At 48.5% G+C, this 12,616-nt stretch overlaps 1 protein-coding gene across 1 annotated transcript in view; it reads left to right on the plus strand.

Annotated features, from left to right (window-relative positions):
- Nucleotides 1-2,381: 2,381 nt before the first annotated feature.
- SRPRB (SRP receptor subunit beta) overlaps nucleotides 2,382-12,616 on the plus strand; it is a 46,509-nt gene continuing 36,274 nt past the window's right edge. Inside the window, exons 1-2 of the mRNA XM_029615186.1 lie at nucleotides 2,382-2,668; nucleotides 3,676-3,770. Of these exons, the coding sequence (XP_029471046.1) occupies nucleotides 2,533-2,668; nucleotides 3,676-3,770 (231 nt within the window). The 5' untranslated portion in view covers nucleotides 2,382-2,532. The remainder of the gene's footprint in view (nucleotides 2,669-3,675; nucleotides 3,771-12,616) is intronic.

Genomic DNA, 12,616 nt, shown 5'->3' on the forward strand with positions numbered 1-12,616 from the left:
TAGAGATAGAGAAATAATGAGGGACTGCAGTGGCACACCATCTTAAGTATCACAGTGTCAGAAAAGCTAGTCTTCTCTTTCTCCATCTGCTGATAAGGAACAGTGTTGCCAATCTCGCTTATTTACCACGAGTTTGGGCTTGTTTTTTTTAGCAATTCACTTTTTTTTTAACTAGCGGGTAGCTTATAATTGGGCTATTTTTGTTCCAAATCGCATTTTTTTGGGCATGATTCGTGAACTGCTGGTCCTGTCACCTCTGACTGGCTGATGCGCCAGTGGCGTAGCCACAGGTGGGCCTGGGTAGGCCATGTCCCATCCACTTTGGGCTCAGGCCCACCCAACCAGGGCTGTCTGTTGGATCCTATCCCCCGCAACGGCGAAGAGGAAGGCCTCAGAAGCAAGGCCATTGTGGGATCCCATCCCCATGGCAGCGAAGAGGAAGGCCTCAGAAGCAAGGCCGTCGCGGTATCCAATCCTCGAGATGGCGAAGAGGAGGACTGAAGCAGGAATGTTGTTGCGGGATCCCATCCCTGCAGCAGTGGAAGTAGGCATTTGGCTGTGCCTAATGAAAAGGCCCTATGTGTGTGGGTGAGAATGGGAGCCTGCATGTGTATGTGCATGCGTGAGTAGGTGGGTGAGAATGGGAGCCTGGATGTATGTATGGATTAGAATGGGAGTCTGAATGCATGTATGTGGGAGAATGGGAAACTGAGTGGGTGTTTGTAAGTAAGAATGGGAGCTTCTGTATATATCTGTGTAAGAATGGGAGCCTGAGTGTGCATCTGTATAAGAATGGGAACCTGGGTGTGCATCTGTGTGTGTATAAGAATGAGAACCTTGGTGTACAACTGTGTGTGAGAATGGGAGCCTGGGAGGAGGTGTGATAGTGTGAAAGCTTGTGTTTGTCATAGAGCATGAGAGAGTGAGAACATGTGTATGTGTGTGTATGGTAGATCATGTTAGAGTGAGAGTTTGTGTGTATACGAAATGTGAGAGAGAGCTTGTGTATATGAGGGAGAGAGCATATGAGAGTGAAAGCTTGTGTGTGTGAGGGAGTCTGTGAGAGAAAGCATGAGAGTGAGTGTGTGTGTGTGTGTGTAAGAGGGAGGAAGGGAAGAAGACAGTAGGAGAAGAAACAGAACAAGAAGAGACCCTGAAAAGGAATTAGGAAATGATCAACAAGAGAAAAATGAGAGAAAAAAAAAGAGACTGGGACCAACTGATTAGAAAAATACAAAGATCATACAACAAAGTTAAAAATTGTTTTTGAGATTTTAGCAATTAGAATATTCCATCTTTGGGAATGTGCATTTCTTATATGCTTGTATTTTGCTCTTTCTTCAGCACTATTCTGAGACTGGTTTCTCAAGCTTTTTATTTTGGTTTTGTCTGCATGTTTCTGTTTCTAATTTTATTACCTTATTTCTATATTAGGTAAGGGTCTGTCTCTATTTTGCCTGTGCATGACAGGAGGTACAGTATTTCTTCTAGCCTGTAGTTTCTCTGTAGCAATTTGTAGCAGTTCGGCTTGTTCTGTTACCCCAGTAGGTGGTGTATTAATGTCCGAGAGCCTGGTTTAGAATTTGCATTGCTGCTTTTTCATAAGGTTGCTGTTTGAGTCCTGAGAGTCAGTGCTGTGATTGTATGCTATAGCAAGGTTCTAGATGTCTCTTTTTTTGCAGGAGTTTGTGTTACTTCACAAAATGTTTAGCGGTGGAGGGATATTTTTTTGCTGAGGTGACACCAGAATTTGAATATTTCATGTTGGTTGTAATGTGAATTGTCCTAGCTCTGCTCTATACCTGTTTTGATGATTAATGCTATTTTATTGTAGTTATGATGATTTCTGCAAAGAAGATTCATGAAAGAATACAGTGATTTTTATTTTATTACGTTGATTGGATCTGTTTATTTTCTTTTTCAAGATATACGTGTGCATTTGTAAACTGCAATAAATACAAAATAAATTAATACAGATTAATAAAGAATTTGTTTTGGACTTGTTTTTCGGCAACCCACGCTTGATCTTTAATAAATACCTGGCAGCACTGATAGCGATGAAAAACTCATTCGTCTGGATTGAGCTGGGCCACGAACAGTAGTGATGTGCATTTTAAGAAACAATTCTACACATTAAAAAAAACAACCCATTCAGAAAAACAAAGGGAAAGTTGCCCAGTGTATCATCCTTTCAAAATTTTATTTTAAGACGTATATTGGACTTTAAGTTGAAAAATTCCAACGTCTCTGCCCCACAGGAGATGTTGGAATTTCCAATATCCAAAGGAGCAAACTTCAGCCTACAACACGTCTAACCTTACAAGCTCCGCAGTGCGCATGCGCCTGGCCGGAAGACAAGGAACTCTAACTCCCAGGGTGCCGCGGAGGGTTGGACTGCACTTCCCATGAGCTTCTGCGCTGGTTACGGCGGGCTCCACGTCATCGGAGGTCCGCTGCGAGTGTGCGTGCGGCGGAGTCGTTGCTTTCCCTGGGTCGCGTGGCTTCTTCTCTTGTCCGGTGGCAACGGTAGCGATGAGCTCCCCGGCGGGGTCCGCAGGAGCCGGCGCCGGTTCCCATCCCGACTCAGATTCGCTGCCGCCGCCGGAGCAGGACGGGACGGTGCTCTCCGTGTTAGTGGCGCTGGTAGTGGTGGTGCTGGTGACCCTGGGTGAGTGACGGGGGGGGAGAGGGCTAAGGGGGGATAAGGAGAAGTGGGATGAAGGGAATGGGATAGAGAAGGGGCAGGGTTGCCTTTAGGGGGTGGGGGGCCCACGTCCCCAATACTGTAATTCCCTGTCGGCCTGCATTGCAAGCCCCCGGGCCCCGGGCAGGGGAAACGATGTGAAAAGAGGCGCAGAAGCGGGGGTACAGGGAGAAGCAGAGGGAGAGGTGATGGAAGGGGAGAATCGAAGCAGGCGTTATAGAAGGGATGCATATAAAGATACATAGCATGGGCTGGAGGAGAGTCTTGGGCCGCTGAGTTGCTGTTGCACGAGGGCGGAGTTTGATGAAATTGTTCCTGATCCTTTGTAGTTTAAATCTGGTTACTTGCTCAGTGCACCTTCTCATTTAGCTAAATATTACCTCATGGCCTTTTTATTATTCTTTTTAACTTAAGGTCTCCTGTTGATAGAATTCATACTGGCACCAGTAAAAAAAAAAAGAAAAAAAAATTGTCCTATTTAGTCCAAAAGGATGCAAGTAAAATTGTACTATTCTGGAATGAACATTAATTTCTGGTATGAACCTCAGTCTCTCTAGTGTAGGCATTAGTAACCTGGACAGGGACTGATGTCATAATGTGATACAGAGCTATCCATCAGCTTCAAGCCATGAGGGGCCACTGACTTAGTCCTGCTTTTATAATTTCTGTCCTGTAAGCATTTGGGGTATTTTTCTGGGATTTTACAATATAGATGATTGTGCATGAGAGAGGAAAAAAGAGGATTGGTGCAAAGTGGCCCTTGTGCCTTGGCAGCTCCAGTTGTGAGCCATTATCTCAGAAGTGTAACTAAGCTGCAAATTCCTGTATCTTACATTGCCTTTACAGCTTCCCATATGTGATACAGTATGTTTTTAGCATGGAAGCTTGCATAGGAGATCAAACTACTACGCTTATGTTTATTCTTCGGAGTACACCTTGATTTCATGTCACTTTTCTTCACCACCTTTCAGTGTTTTGGAAGCTTTTACGCAGTAGGAAGAGTAGCCGGCGAGATGTGCTTCTGATCGGCCTTTGTGATTCGGGGAAGACACTGCTTTTTAGCAGGGTAAAACATTTTAATATGTAACAAATTACTTGTGTGTGGTAGACAGGAAGAGGACTAGATTGTAATGTAAAACATATTAAAATGTCTATCATTTTGCTTAAGACTGTATTATTTGATTAGAAATTTGAAGAGAGTAACGAATGCTGAATGAGTCAGTTCCTATAGCATGTAACCACGATTCATTTACTGGATTGGCATTAGAGAAATTCTGTCCCTTTAAAAACAATTGTAGACACTTTTTACTCAAGGGGTAGGCCAACAGGGAAATCGCCTGGAGTGCCAACCAATAGAGTGCTGAAATCTCATGGGGAGGGCTGCCAAATTTGTAACCTGCCCTGGGTACCAACAAGTCTCAATCCACCTCTGTCCAGAGCTTCTGGGTTTGAGCAGCGACCAGGGTCCTCTGTGATACTAGCTTCCCCATTCAGTAATAATTGACTGAGCGGATAGCAGAGACCATTCCAGGCTGGCTGCTGGACACTGAATGGATGCACACAGCAGCTTTAAAAATGGATTTTAAAATGTTTTGTCATAAAACAAAATTATTTGTAAAGTAACTTTAAGCAAGAAAGGTTGCCTGTGGGACAGGTGCTAGGGCATCCGGTTTGTTTGGTATTAGGCTATTGATCCTTCAAGATCAGATTCATTCACTTTTTCACAGCAGACACATTCGGCATTGTTCATAGTGTCTGAGAGCTCTATTAACACATCATCAAGGCACCCTTAAGAGATCAGATCCTAAACTTAGTGGCTCACTGTTGGTGTCTTCTCATGTATATAAGTCCTTAAAGACATCTAAAGGTCCACTTTTGAAGAAGAGGCCTGTGTAGTCTCAAAACCTCATGTATTGTAATATTTTTTTTATTTATATTCTAACATTTAGGTATTTAGGTGTTTTCTTGGTCCTAAAAGGTATACAATTTTAAGGCCCTGTTCACTAAGCATTTTTTTCCTATAGACATAGAACGAGGGAAAGGCCTTAAGTTTGTAACGGGCCGATACAGTAAAATCCACGGGAGAGCGCGCGATTCAGTATTCAAATTTGGCCCGGTGGTAAAAAGAAGTGTAGGGACACTAGATAGTCCCTAGTGCCTCTTTTTGGACAGGAGCGGCGGCTGTCAGCGGGTTTGACAGCCGACGCTCAATTTTGCTGGCGTCGGTTCTCGAGCCCGCTGACAGCCACGGGTTCGGAAACAGGACGCCGGCAAAATTGAGCGTCCGGTTTTTGAGCCGCGGGTCAACTTCAAAGTTTTTTGTTTTTTTTTTAACTTTTTGTAACTTTCGGGACCTCCAACTTAATATCGCCCTGATATTAAGTCGGAGGGTGCACAGAAAAGCAGTTTTTACTGCTTTTCTGTGCACTTTCTCGGTGCCTGGAGAAATTAGCGCCTACCTTTGGGTAAGCACTAATTTCTGGCTGCACATTTTCCTTTCTGAATCGCACGGGAATACCTAATAGGGCCATCAACATGCATTTGCATGTTGCGGGTGCTATTAGGTTCGGGGGGGTTGGACGCGAGTTTTCGATCCCTTACTGAATAAGGGGTAACGCTAGTGCGTCAAACGCACGTCCAATCGTGGGTTAACAGTGCGCTCCGCCGGAGCGCACTGTACTGTATCGGCCTGTAACTGAGGCAATCGAGGGTGAAGTAACTTGCTCAATGTCACAAGGAATAGCAGCTGGATTTGAACATTGGCTTTTCTGTGACTTTTTATTATGTAAAATGTCTCATAATCTGAACAGAATCCAGGCAAAAAAGTCTAAAAATAGAATCAATGCTGAAGAAGTGAAAAGGACATTTTTAAAGTTGTGTTTTGAAATATTTTCTGCAAAACGTGACACACACTAAATATAGCAGTGGGCTAAAGGGAAGGTTATGATACATAGATATGGCTACATTGTCATGACGTCTGAAATAGTACATCCCAGCACCCACTGTTTTTAAATTTGGGAACTCTATTTAAAATTTTAGGGTGAGTCTTGGAACTTTTAACAATTTATATAGTTTTCAACTAAAGGGGATGGTTGTACTGTTCAGGGTTCTTCAAATATCCTTGACTGCCAGGGTGGACATTGATCTTCTTAAACAGTTGTCTGGAATTTCCCTAGAATCACGGTTGCCTCTAATCTGTGCACATGTGTGTGCGCACACAGGTCATGCATCTTGCACACCTAAGCAAACATAGCGCACACAAGAAATCCTGATCTTTGCATTATACTGGCCTGTAGCACATTAATTCAAACTTAGCCTATAATAAGTTGCGCAAAAGACATTTTTTGTGCGCATAGCCTTTTAAAAAAGTTTGAGGGAACATTGCCTAGAACCCATTGCTAGACTGGCAGAGCCGTATTACCAGGCAATTTATCTTCTGCAGACCAGAGTTCTGAGGCTGCCCATATAAGGACGGAACCCACCCCGGAACCCTCAGTATTCGTCTGTCTCCAGCAGGTGGAGACAGACCAGAGTTCTGAGGCTGCCCATATAAGGACGGAACCCACCCCGGAACCCTCAGTATTCGTCTGTCTCCAGCAGGTGGAGACAGACCAGAGTTCTGAGGCTGCCCATATAAGGACGGAACCCACCCCGGAACCCTCAGTATTCGTCTGTCTCCAGCAGGTGGAGACAGACCAGAGTTATGAGGCTGCCCATATAAGGACGGAACCCACCCCGGAACCCTCAGTATTCGTCTGTCTCCAGCAGGTGGAGACAGACCAGAGTTCTGAGGCTGCCCATATAAGGACGGAACCCACCCCGGAACCCTCAGTATTCATCTGACTCCAGCAGGTGGAGACAGACCAGAGTTCTGAGGCTGCCCATATAAGGACGGAACCCACCCCGGAACCCTCAGTATTCATCTGACTCTAGCAGGTGGAGACAGACCAGAGTTCTGAGGCTGCCCATATAAGGACGGAACCCACCCCGGAACCCTCAGTATTCGTCTGTCTCCAGCAGGTGGAGACAGACCAGAGTTCTGAGGCTGCCCATATAAGGACGGAACCCACCCCGGAACCCTCAGTATTCGTCTGTCTCCAGCAGGTGGAGACAGACCAGAGTTCTGAGGCTGCCCATATAAGGACGGAACCCACCCCGGAACCCTCAGTATTCGTCTGTCTCCAGCAGGTGGAGACAGACCAGAGTTCTGAGGCTGCCCATATAAGGACGGAACCCACCCCGGAACCCTCAGTATTCGTCTGTCTCCAGCAGGTGGAGACAGACCAGAGTTCTGAGGCTGCCCATATAAGGACGGAACCCACCCCGGAACCCTCAGTATTCGTCTGTCTCCAGCAGGTGGAGACAGACCAGAGTTCTGAGGCTGCCCATATAAGGACGGAACCCACCCCGGAACCCTCAGTATTCGTCTGTCTCCAGCAGGTGGAGACAGACCAGAGTTCTGAGGCTGCCCATATAAGGACGGAACCCACCCCGGAACCCTCAGTATTCGTCTGTCTCCAGCAGGTGGAGACAGACCAGAGTTCTGAGGCTGCCCATATAAGGACGGAACCCACCCCGGAACCCTCAGTATTCATCTGACTCCAGCAGGTGGAGACAGACCAGAGTTCTGAGGCTGCCCATATAAGGACGGAACCCACCCCGGAACCCTCAGTATTCATCTGACTCCAGCAGGTGGAGACAGACCAGAGTTCTGAGGCTGCCCATATAAGGACGGAACCCACCCCGGAACCCTCAGTATTCGTCTGTCTCCAGCAGGTGGAGACAGACCAGAGTTCTGAGGCTGCCCATATAAGGACGGAACCCACCCCGGAACCCTCAGTATTCATCTGACTCCAGCAGGTGGAGACAGACCAGAGTTCTGAGGCTGCCCATATAAGGACGGAACCCACCCCGGAACCCTCAGTATTCATCTGACTCCAGCAGGTGGAGACAGACCAGAGTTCTGAGGCTGCCCATATAAGGACGGAACCCACCCCGGAACCCTCAGTATTCGTCTGTCTCCAGCAGGTGGAGACAGACCAGAGTTCTGAGGCTGCCCATATAAGGACGGAACCCACCCCGGAACCCTCAGTATTCATCTGACTCCAGCAGGTGGAGACAGACCAGAGTTCTGAGGCTGCCCATATAAGGACGGAACCCACCCCGGAACCCTCAGTATTCATCTGACTCCAGCAGGTGGAGACAGACCAGAGTTCTGAGGCTGCCCATATAAGGACGGAACCCACCCCGGAACCCTCAGTATTCATCTGACTCCAGCAGGTGGAGACAGACCAGAGTTCTGAGGCTGCCCATATAAGGACGGAACCCACCCCGGAACCCTCAGTATTCGTCTGTCTCCAGCAGGTGGAGACAGACCAGAGTTCTGAGGCTGCCCATATAAGGACGGAACCCACCCCGGAACCCTCAGTATTCGTCTGTCTCCAGCAGGTGGAGACAGACCAGAGTTCTGAGGCTGCCCATATAAGGACGGAACCCACCCCGGAACCCTCAGTATTCGTCTGTCTCCAGCAGGTGGAACATCTCACTCTCTCGCTTCCCTGTTTAGCTTGCCCTCTCTGTCTCCTCTTTTCTTTGGGGCAAGCTCACGCAAGTATCTTTTTTGTCTACTTCATATTAATTTAAAAAAAAAAAAAAAATGTGTTTTGAGAACTTTTCTCACTGACTGTGTTTAGGGCAGACATTTCTGTCTCCCTCGCTCTTGGGGTTCCTAGGGGGGCTTTGCCCCTTGATTATTATCAGCCTAGGTTCCCTTCTCGGTGACCTGTGTGGGTGATACTGGTGGTGCCAGTCCCTCTCCCCACTGCTGCCGTGCCCCGAGTGGTCTATTCCTCGGATGTGCCTTTCAGGGATGAATTTCATTCCCCTGTCTCTGAGGAACTAAAACTTTTTTCTGTCACTTTTTCCACAGAGCTTTATTTTTCATACAGTTCTTTTAAAAAAACTAATAGAGAATATTTACTAAATTTAACTTTAAGGCAGCAGTTTTATTATTTGAGGAGAGAGCGGGGTTCAATCTCCCGCCTAACTCCTCTGGGGCTCCCAGCTCAGCTGTTCTCTTAATTACATAGCGACTTCTGCTCTCATGCTGCGGCCATTGTGCTGCACTGCTTGTGGAGAGTCGGCCTCCCGGCTCTCTCATGAAGGGGTTTGTTCTCGGTACCTTTCAGGGGGTGAGGGTCCCTCTCTTGAATCGCCAACAATTAAGCCTCGGGGAAGGACTCCCCGCCATGCTGCCAAGCCTTTTTCGTCTCAGGATCGCGCGGCTGCGGCGGCCATGTTCGATTTTTCTCTTCCTGCTTCTCCGGATGCAGGGGACTCAAATTTTTCCCTTTTTTGCGCCCGATTTGAGCCCGGTTAGCTCTCGGGGTGCTGGCTCTGACCCCTCCTCGCCTTTTCAACACCCCCCCCCCCCCCCCCCCCCCCCCCCCGCAAAAAGTTCGGCCTGGGCCCGTTTTTCTTCGGATTTTGTACTTTTGATGCATGATTCATATCTGGCCTGTCTGCAAAGGGATATGGACCCCCCTCCTATTGCTCCCCCCCCTCCAATTCCACCTAGGCCTTCCTCTGAGGAGGTTTTGGACCCTCAGGGCCCCGTTAGGGTTCGCGTGGTCCCAGGGGCCCCCCTCCCGCCTCGGACCCACCCCCCCCTCCTCCTGTGGACCCTCACAATATTGGGGATGATGATGATTCTACTCCCCCCTCCCCTAGAGGGCGATGATCCGTGAGTTCTGCGTTTATTTAGGCGGGAAGAATTGGAGCCTCTTATTCCCTTCGTTCTTCAAGAACTGGGAATTGACCCTCCCCCAGAGGATTCTGTGGCTGCAGCTATGACTCCAAATGCGGACCCTGTCCTGGCGGGACTTAGGGCCTTACCGCGTTCTTTCCCTTTTCATCCCATGCACCGCTTGCTCCTTCTCAGGGAATGGGAGTCTCCTGAGTCTGGACTTCGTGTTGGGAGAGCTATGGATAAGCTATACCCTCTTACTGAGGACTGCTTGGACATATTAAAAACTCCCAAGGTGGATTCGTCTGTCACAGCTGTGACAAAGCGCACTACCAGCCCAGTGGTGGGTTCGACTGCTTTAAGCTTGAATTTTATTTAAAGCACATTTTTGAAGTTTTAGCTCTTGGTGTCTGAGCAACTATTTGCAGCAGAATCATGCAGCAGTTACTCAGCACCCAGGACCTCCCGTCTGCTCAGGCTGAGCAAGCTGAACATTTGGAGGGTGCTATTGCTTATGGGGCGGATGCTCTGTATGATTTGCTTCGGGTCCAAGCTAAAGCTATGGTTTCAGCGGTATCTGCCAGATGTCTTCTCTGGTTGCGCAATTGGTCTGCTGATGCTTCCTCTAAGGCTCGGTTGGGCAATCTTCCTTTTAAGGGTAAGTTGCTTTTTAGTGAGGACCTGGAGCAGCTTATTAAGTCCTTGGGTGAAAACAAGGTCCATAAGCTGCCAGAGGACCGTTCTAAACAGTCAAGGTCTTTTGTCCCGTCTCGTTCTCGCTTCAGGGGCAATCGCCGCTATGTCAGCAGAGCCCGTGGTTCTTTTCCCAGGGGTGCAGTTTCCAGGTCCCAGTCTTGGTCCCATTCCTTTCGTGGACGCCGTGGTTTCCGAGACGGCCATCAGCAGTCCACTTCTTCTAAGTCTACCCCACAATGAAATTCGGCCGGTCCATTCCTCCGAACGAAACTTAGGTGGGCGTCTTTCCATGTTTCTCGAGGAGTGGGCCAAAATCACTTCCGACCTCTGGGTCCTCGACATGATCGAGCACGGCTACGCATTAGATCTTGCCAGACACCTGTCGGATCTCTACATCGTTTCCCCTTGTGGCCGCGGCATGCGGTTTGCCACACCTTGTTCAATCTTCAGGAATTGGGGGCAATCGTTCCAGTTCACGAAAGGGGCGCCGGCCAAAATTCAATTTACTTCGTTGTTCCCAAAAAGGACGATTCGTTCCTTCCCATTCTGGATCTCAAAAGGGTAAATCAGGCCCTCAAGGTTCCCCGTTTCAAGATGGAAACCCTGCGGGCGGTGATAGCGGTGGTTCGTCCCGGGGAATTCCTCACTTCTCTGGATCTGAAGGAGGCTTATTTCCCCATTCCCATTCGTCAAGAACATCAGAAATTCCTTCGTTTTCAGATTCTAGGTCAGCACTTCCAGTTTCGGGCTCTCCCGTTCGGTCTCGCCGCTGCTCCCCGCGTCTTTACAAAGATCATGGTGGTCGTTGCAGCAGCTCTTCGCCGGGAAGGAATTCTGGTCCATCCTTACCTGGACGACTGGTTGATAAGGGCCAAGTCCGCCGCTCTCTGCTCCCTTGCAGTAGACAGGGTTTTAGCCCTTCTCACGTCTCTCGGCTGGATAGTCAATTTCTCCAAAAGCTCTCTTCGACCCTCTCAACAACTAGAATTTCTGGGCGCCCTTTTCAAAACTCGAGTCGGGAAAGTTTTTCTTTCAGACTCAAGAACACTCAACTTGATCAATCAGTTGAACACTTTCATCACTCTCCCTCATCCCACGGCGTGGGATTACCTCCAGGTTCTAGGAACCATGGCTTCCACGATCGATCTCGTTCCTTGGGCGTTTGCTCATATGCGTCCTTTACAAACAGCTTTGTTGTCCCGATGGAAGCCAATATCCGAGGACTATCAGGAGATTCTCCCTCTGTCCGCATCTACCATCGCCAGCATACAATGGTGGTTTTCCCTGGCTCACCTTCTCAAGGGAATGCCTCTTTTGACTCCCTTTTGGGTTATAGTAACGACGGACGCCAGCCTCTCCGGCTGGGGGGCTGTCTGTCAGTCTCAAACCACTCAAGGGTTCTGGTCCCCTTCCCAATCTCGATGGCACATCAATCGCTTAGAAGCCCGAGCGGTTCGTCTGGCCATCTCGATCCCGGCGAGTGGGAGTTGTCGGACGTCGCGATGGATCTAATTGTGCGCAGGTGGGGTCCCCCTCACCTAGACCTCATGGCAACTCTAGCCAACGCAAAGGCTCCACGGTTCTTCAGCCGTTGGAGGGAGCATTGTTCAGAAGGGGTGGACGTGCTAGTTCTTCCCTGGCCCTCCGACGTTCTTCTCTATGTGTTTCCTCCATGGCCGCTAGTGGGAAAAGTCCTTCGGAGGATAGAACTCCATTGTGGTCTGGTCATTCTCGTGGCTCCAGAGTGGCCTCGAAGACCATGGTTCGTGGACCTGGTGAATCTCTCGGTGGACGGTCCTCTCCGTCTCGGTCATCTACCCCATCTTCTGCGCCAGGGTCCCGTATTTTCCGATCAGGCGGATCACTTCTGTCTAGCGACATGGCTTTTGAACGGCGACGTTTGAAATGCAGAGGATATAAAGATGAGGTTATTGCCACCCTTCTCAGGGCTCGCAAGCAATCAACTTCCATTATTTATGTTAGGGTTTGGAAGGTTTTTGAGGATGTTTGTGAAGAGTTGGACGTTTCGGCTCGTTCGCCCTCTGTGGCGGTCTTACTTTCTTTTCTTCAGCGTGGCCTTTCTAAAGGTCTCTCGGTGAGCTCTTTGCGTGCTCAAGTTTCTGCTCTTGGTTCGCTTTTAGGCACCATCGAAGGTCGTCCGGTCGCCTCTCATCCTGATGTTGTTCATTTTCTAAGAGGCGCTAAACATCTGAACCCGCCTGTTCGGTCTATTTGTCCTTCGTGGAATTTAAACTTGGTGCTTTGTGCTCTTTGTTCGGCTCCGTTCGAACCTCTTCATCGTGCCACTCTTAAGGACTTGACTCTTAAGACTGTTTTTCTGGTTGCTATCTCTTCTGCCAGGAGAATATCTGAGCTCCAAGCTCTATCCTGTAGGGATCCCTTTTTGCGGTTTTCGGATTCCGGTGTCTCTCTAAAGACTGTTCCTTCCTTTTTACCTAAGGTTGTTTCAT

Source organism: Rhinatrema bivittatum, chromosome 9 (genome assembly GCF_901001135.1).
Source record: "Rhinatrema bivittatum chromosome 9, aRhiBiv1.1, whole genome shotgun sequence".
In the NCBI taxonomy this organism is placed as follows: domain Eukaryota; kingdom Metazoa; phylum Chordata; class Amphibia; order Gymnophiona; family Rhinatrematidae; genus Rhinatrema; species Rhinatrema bivittatum.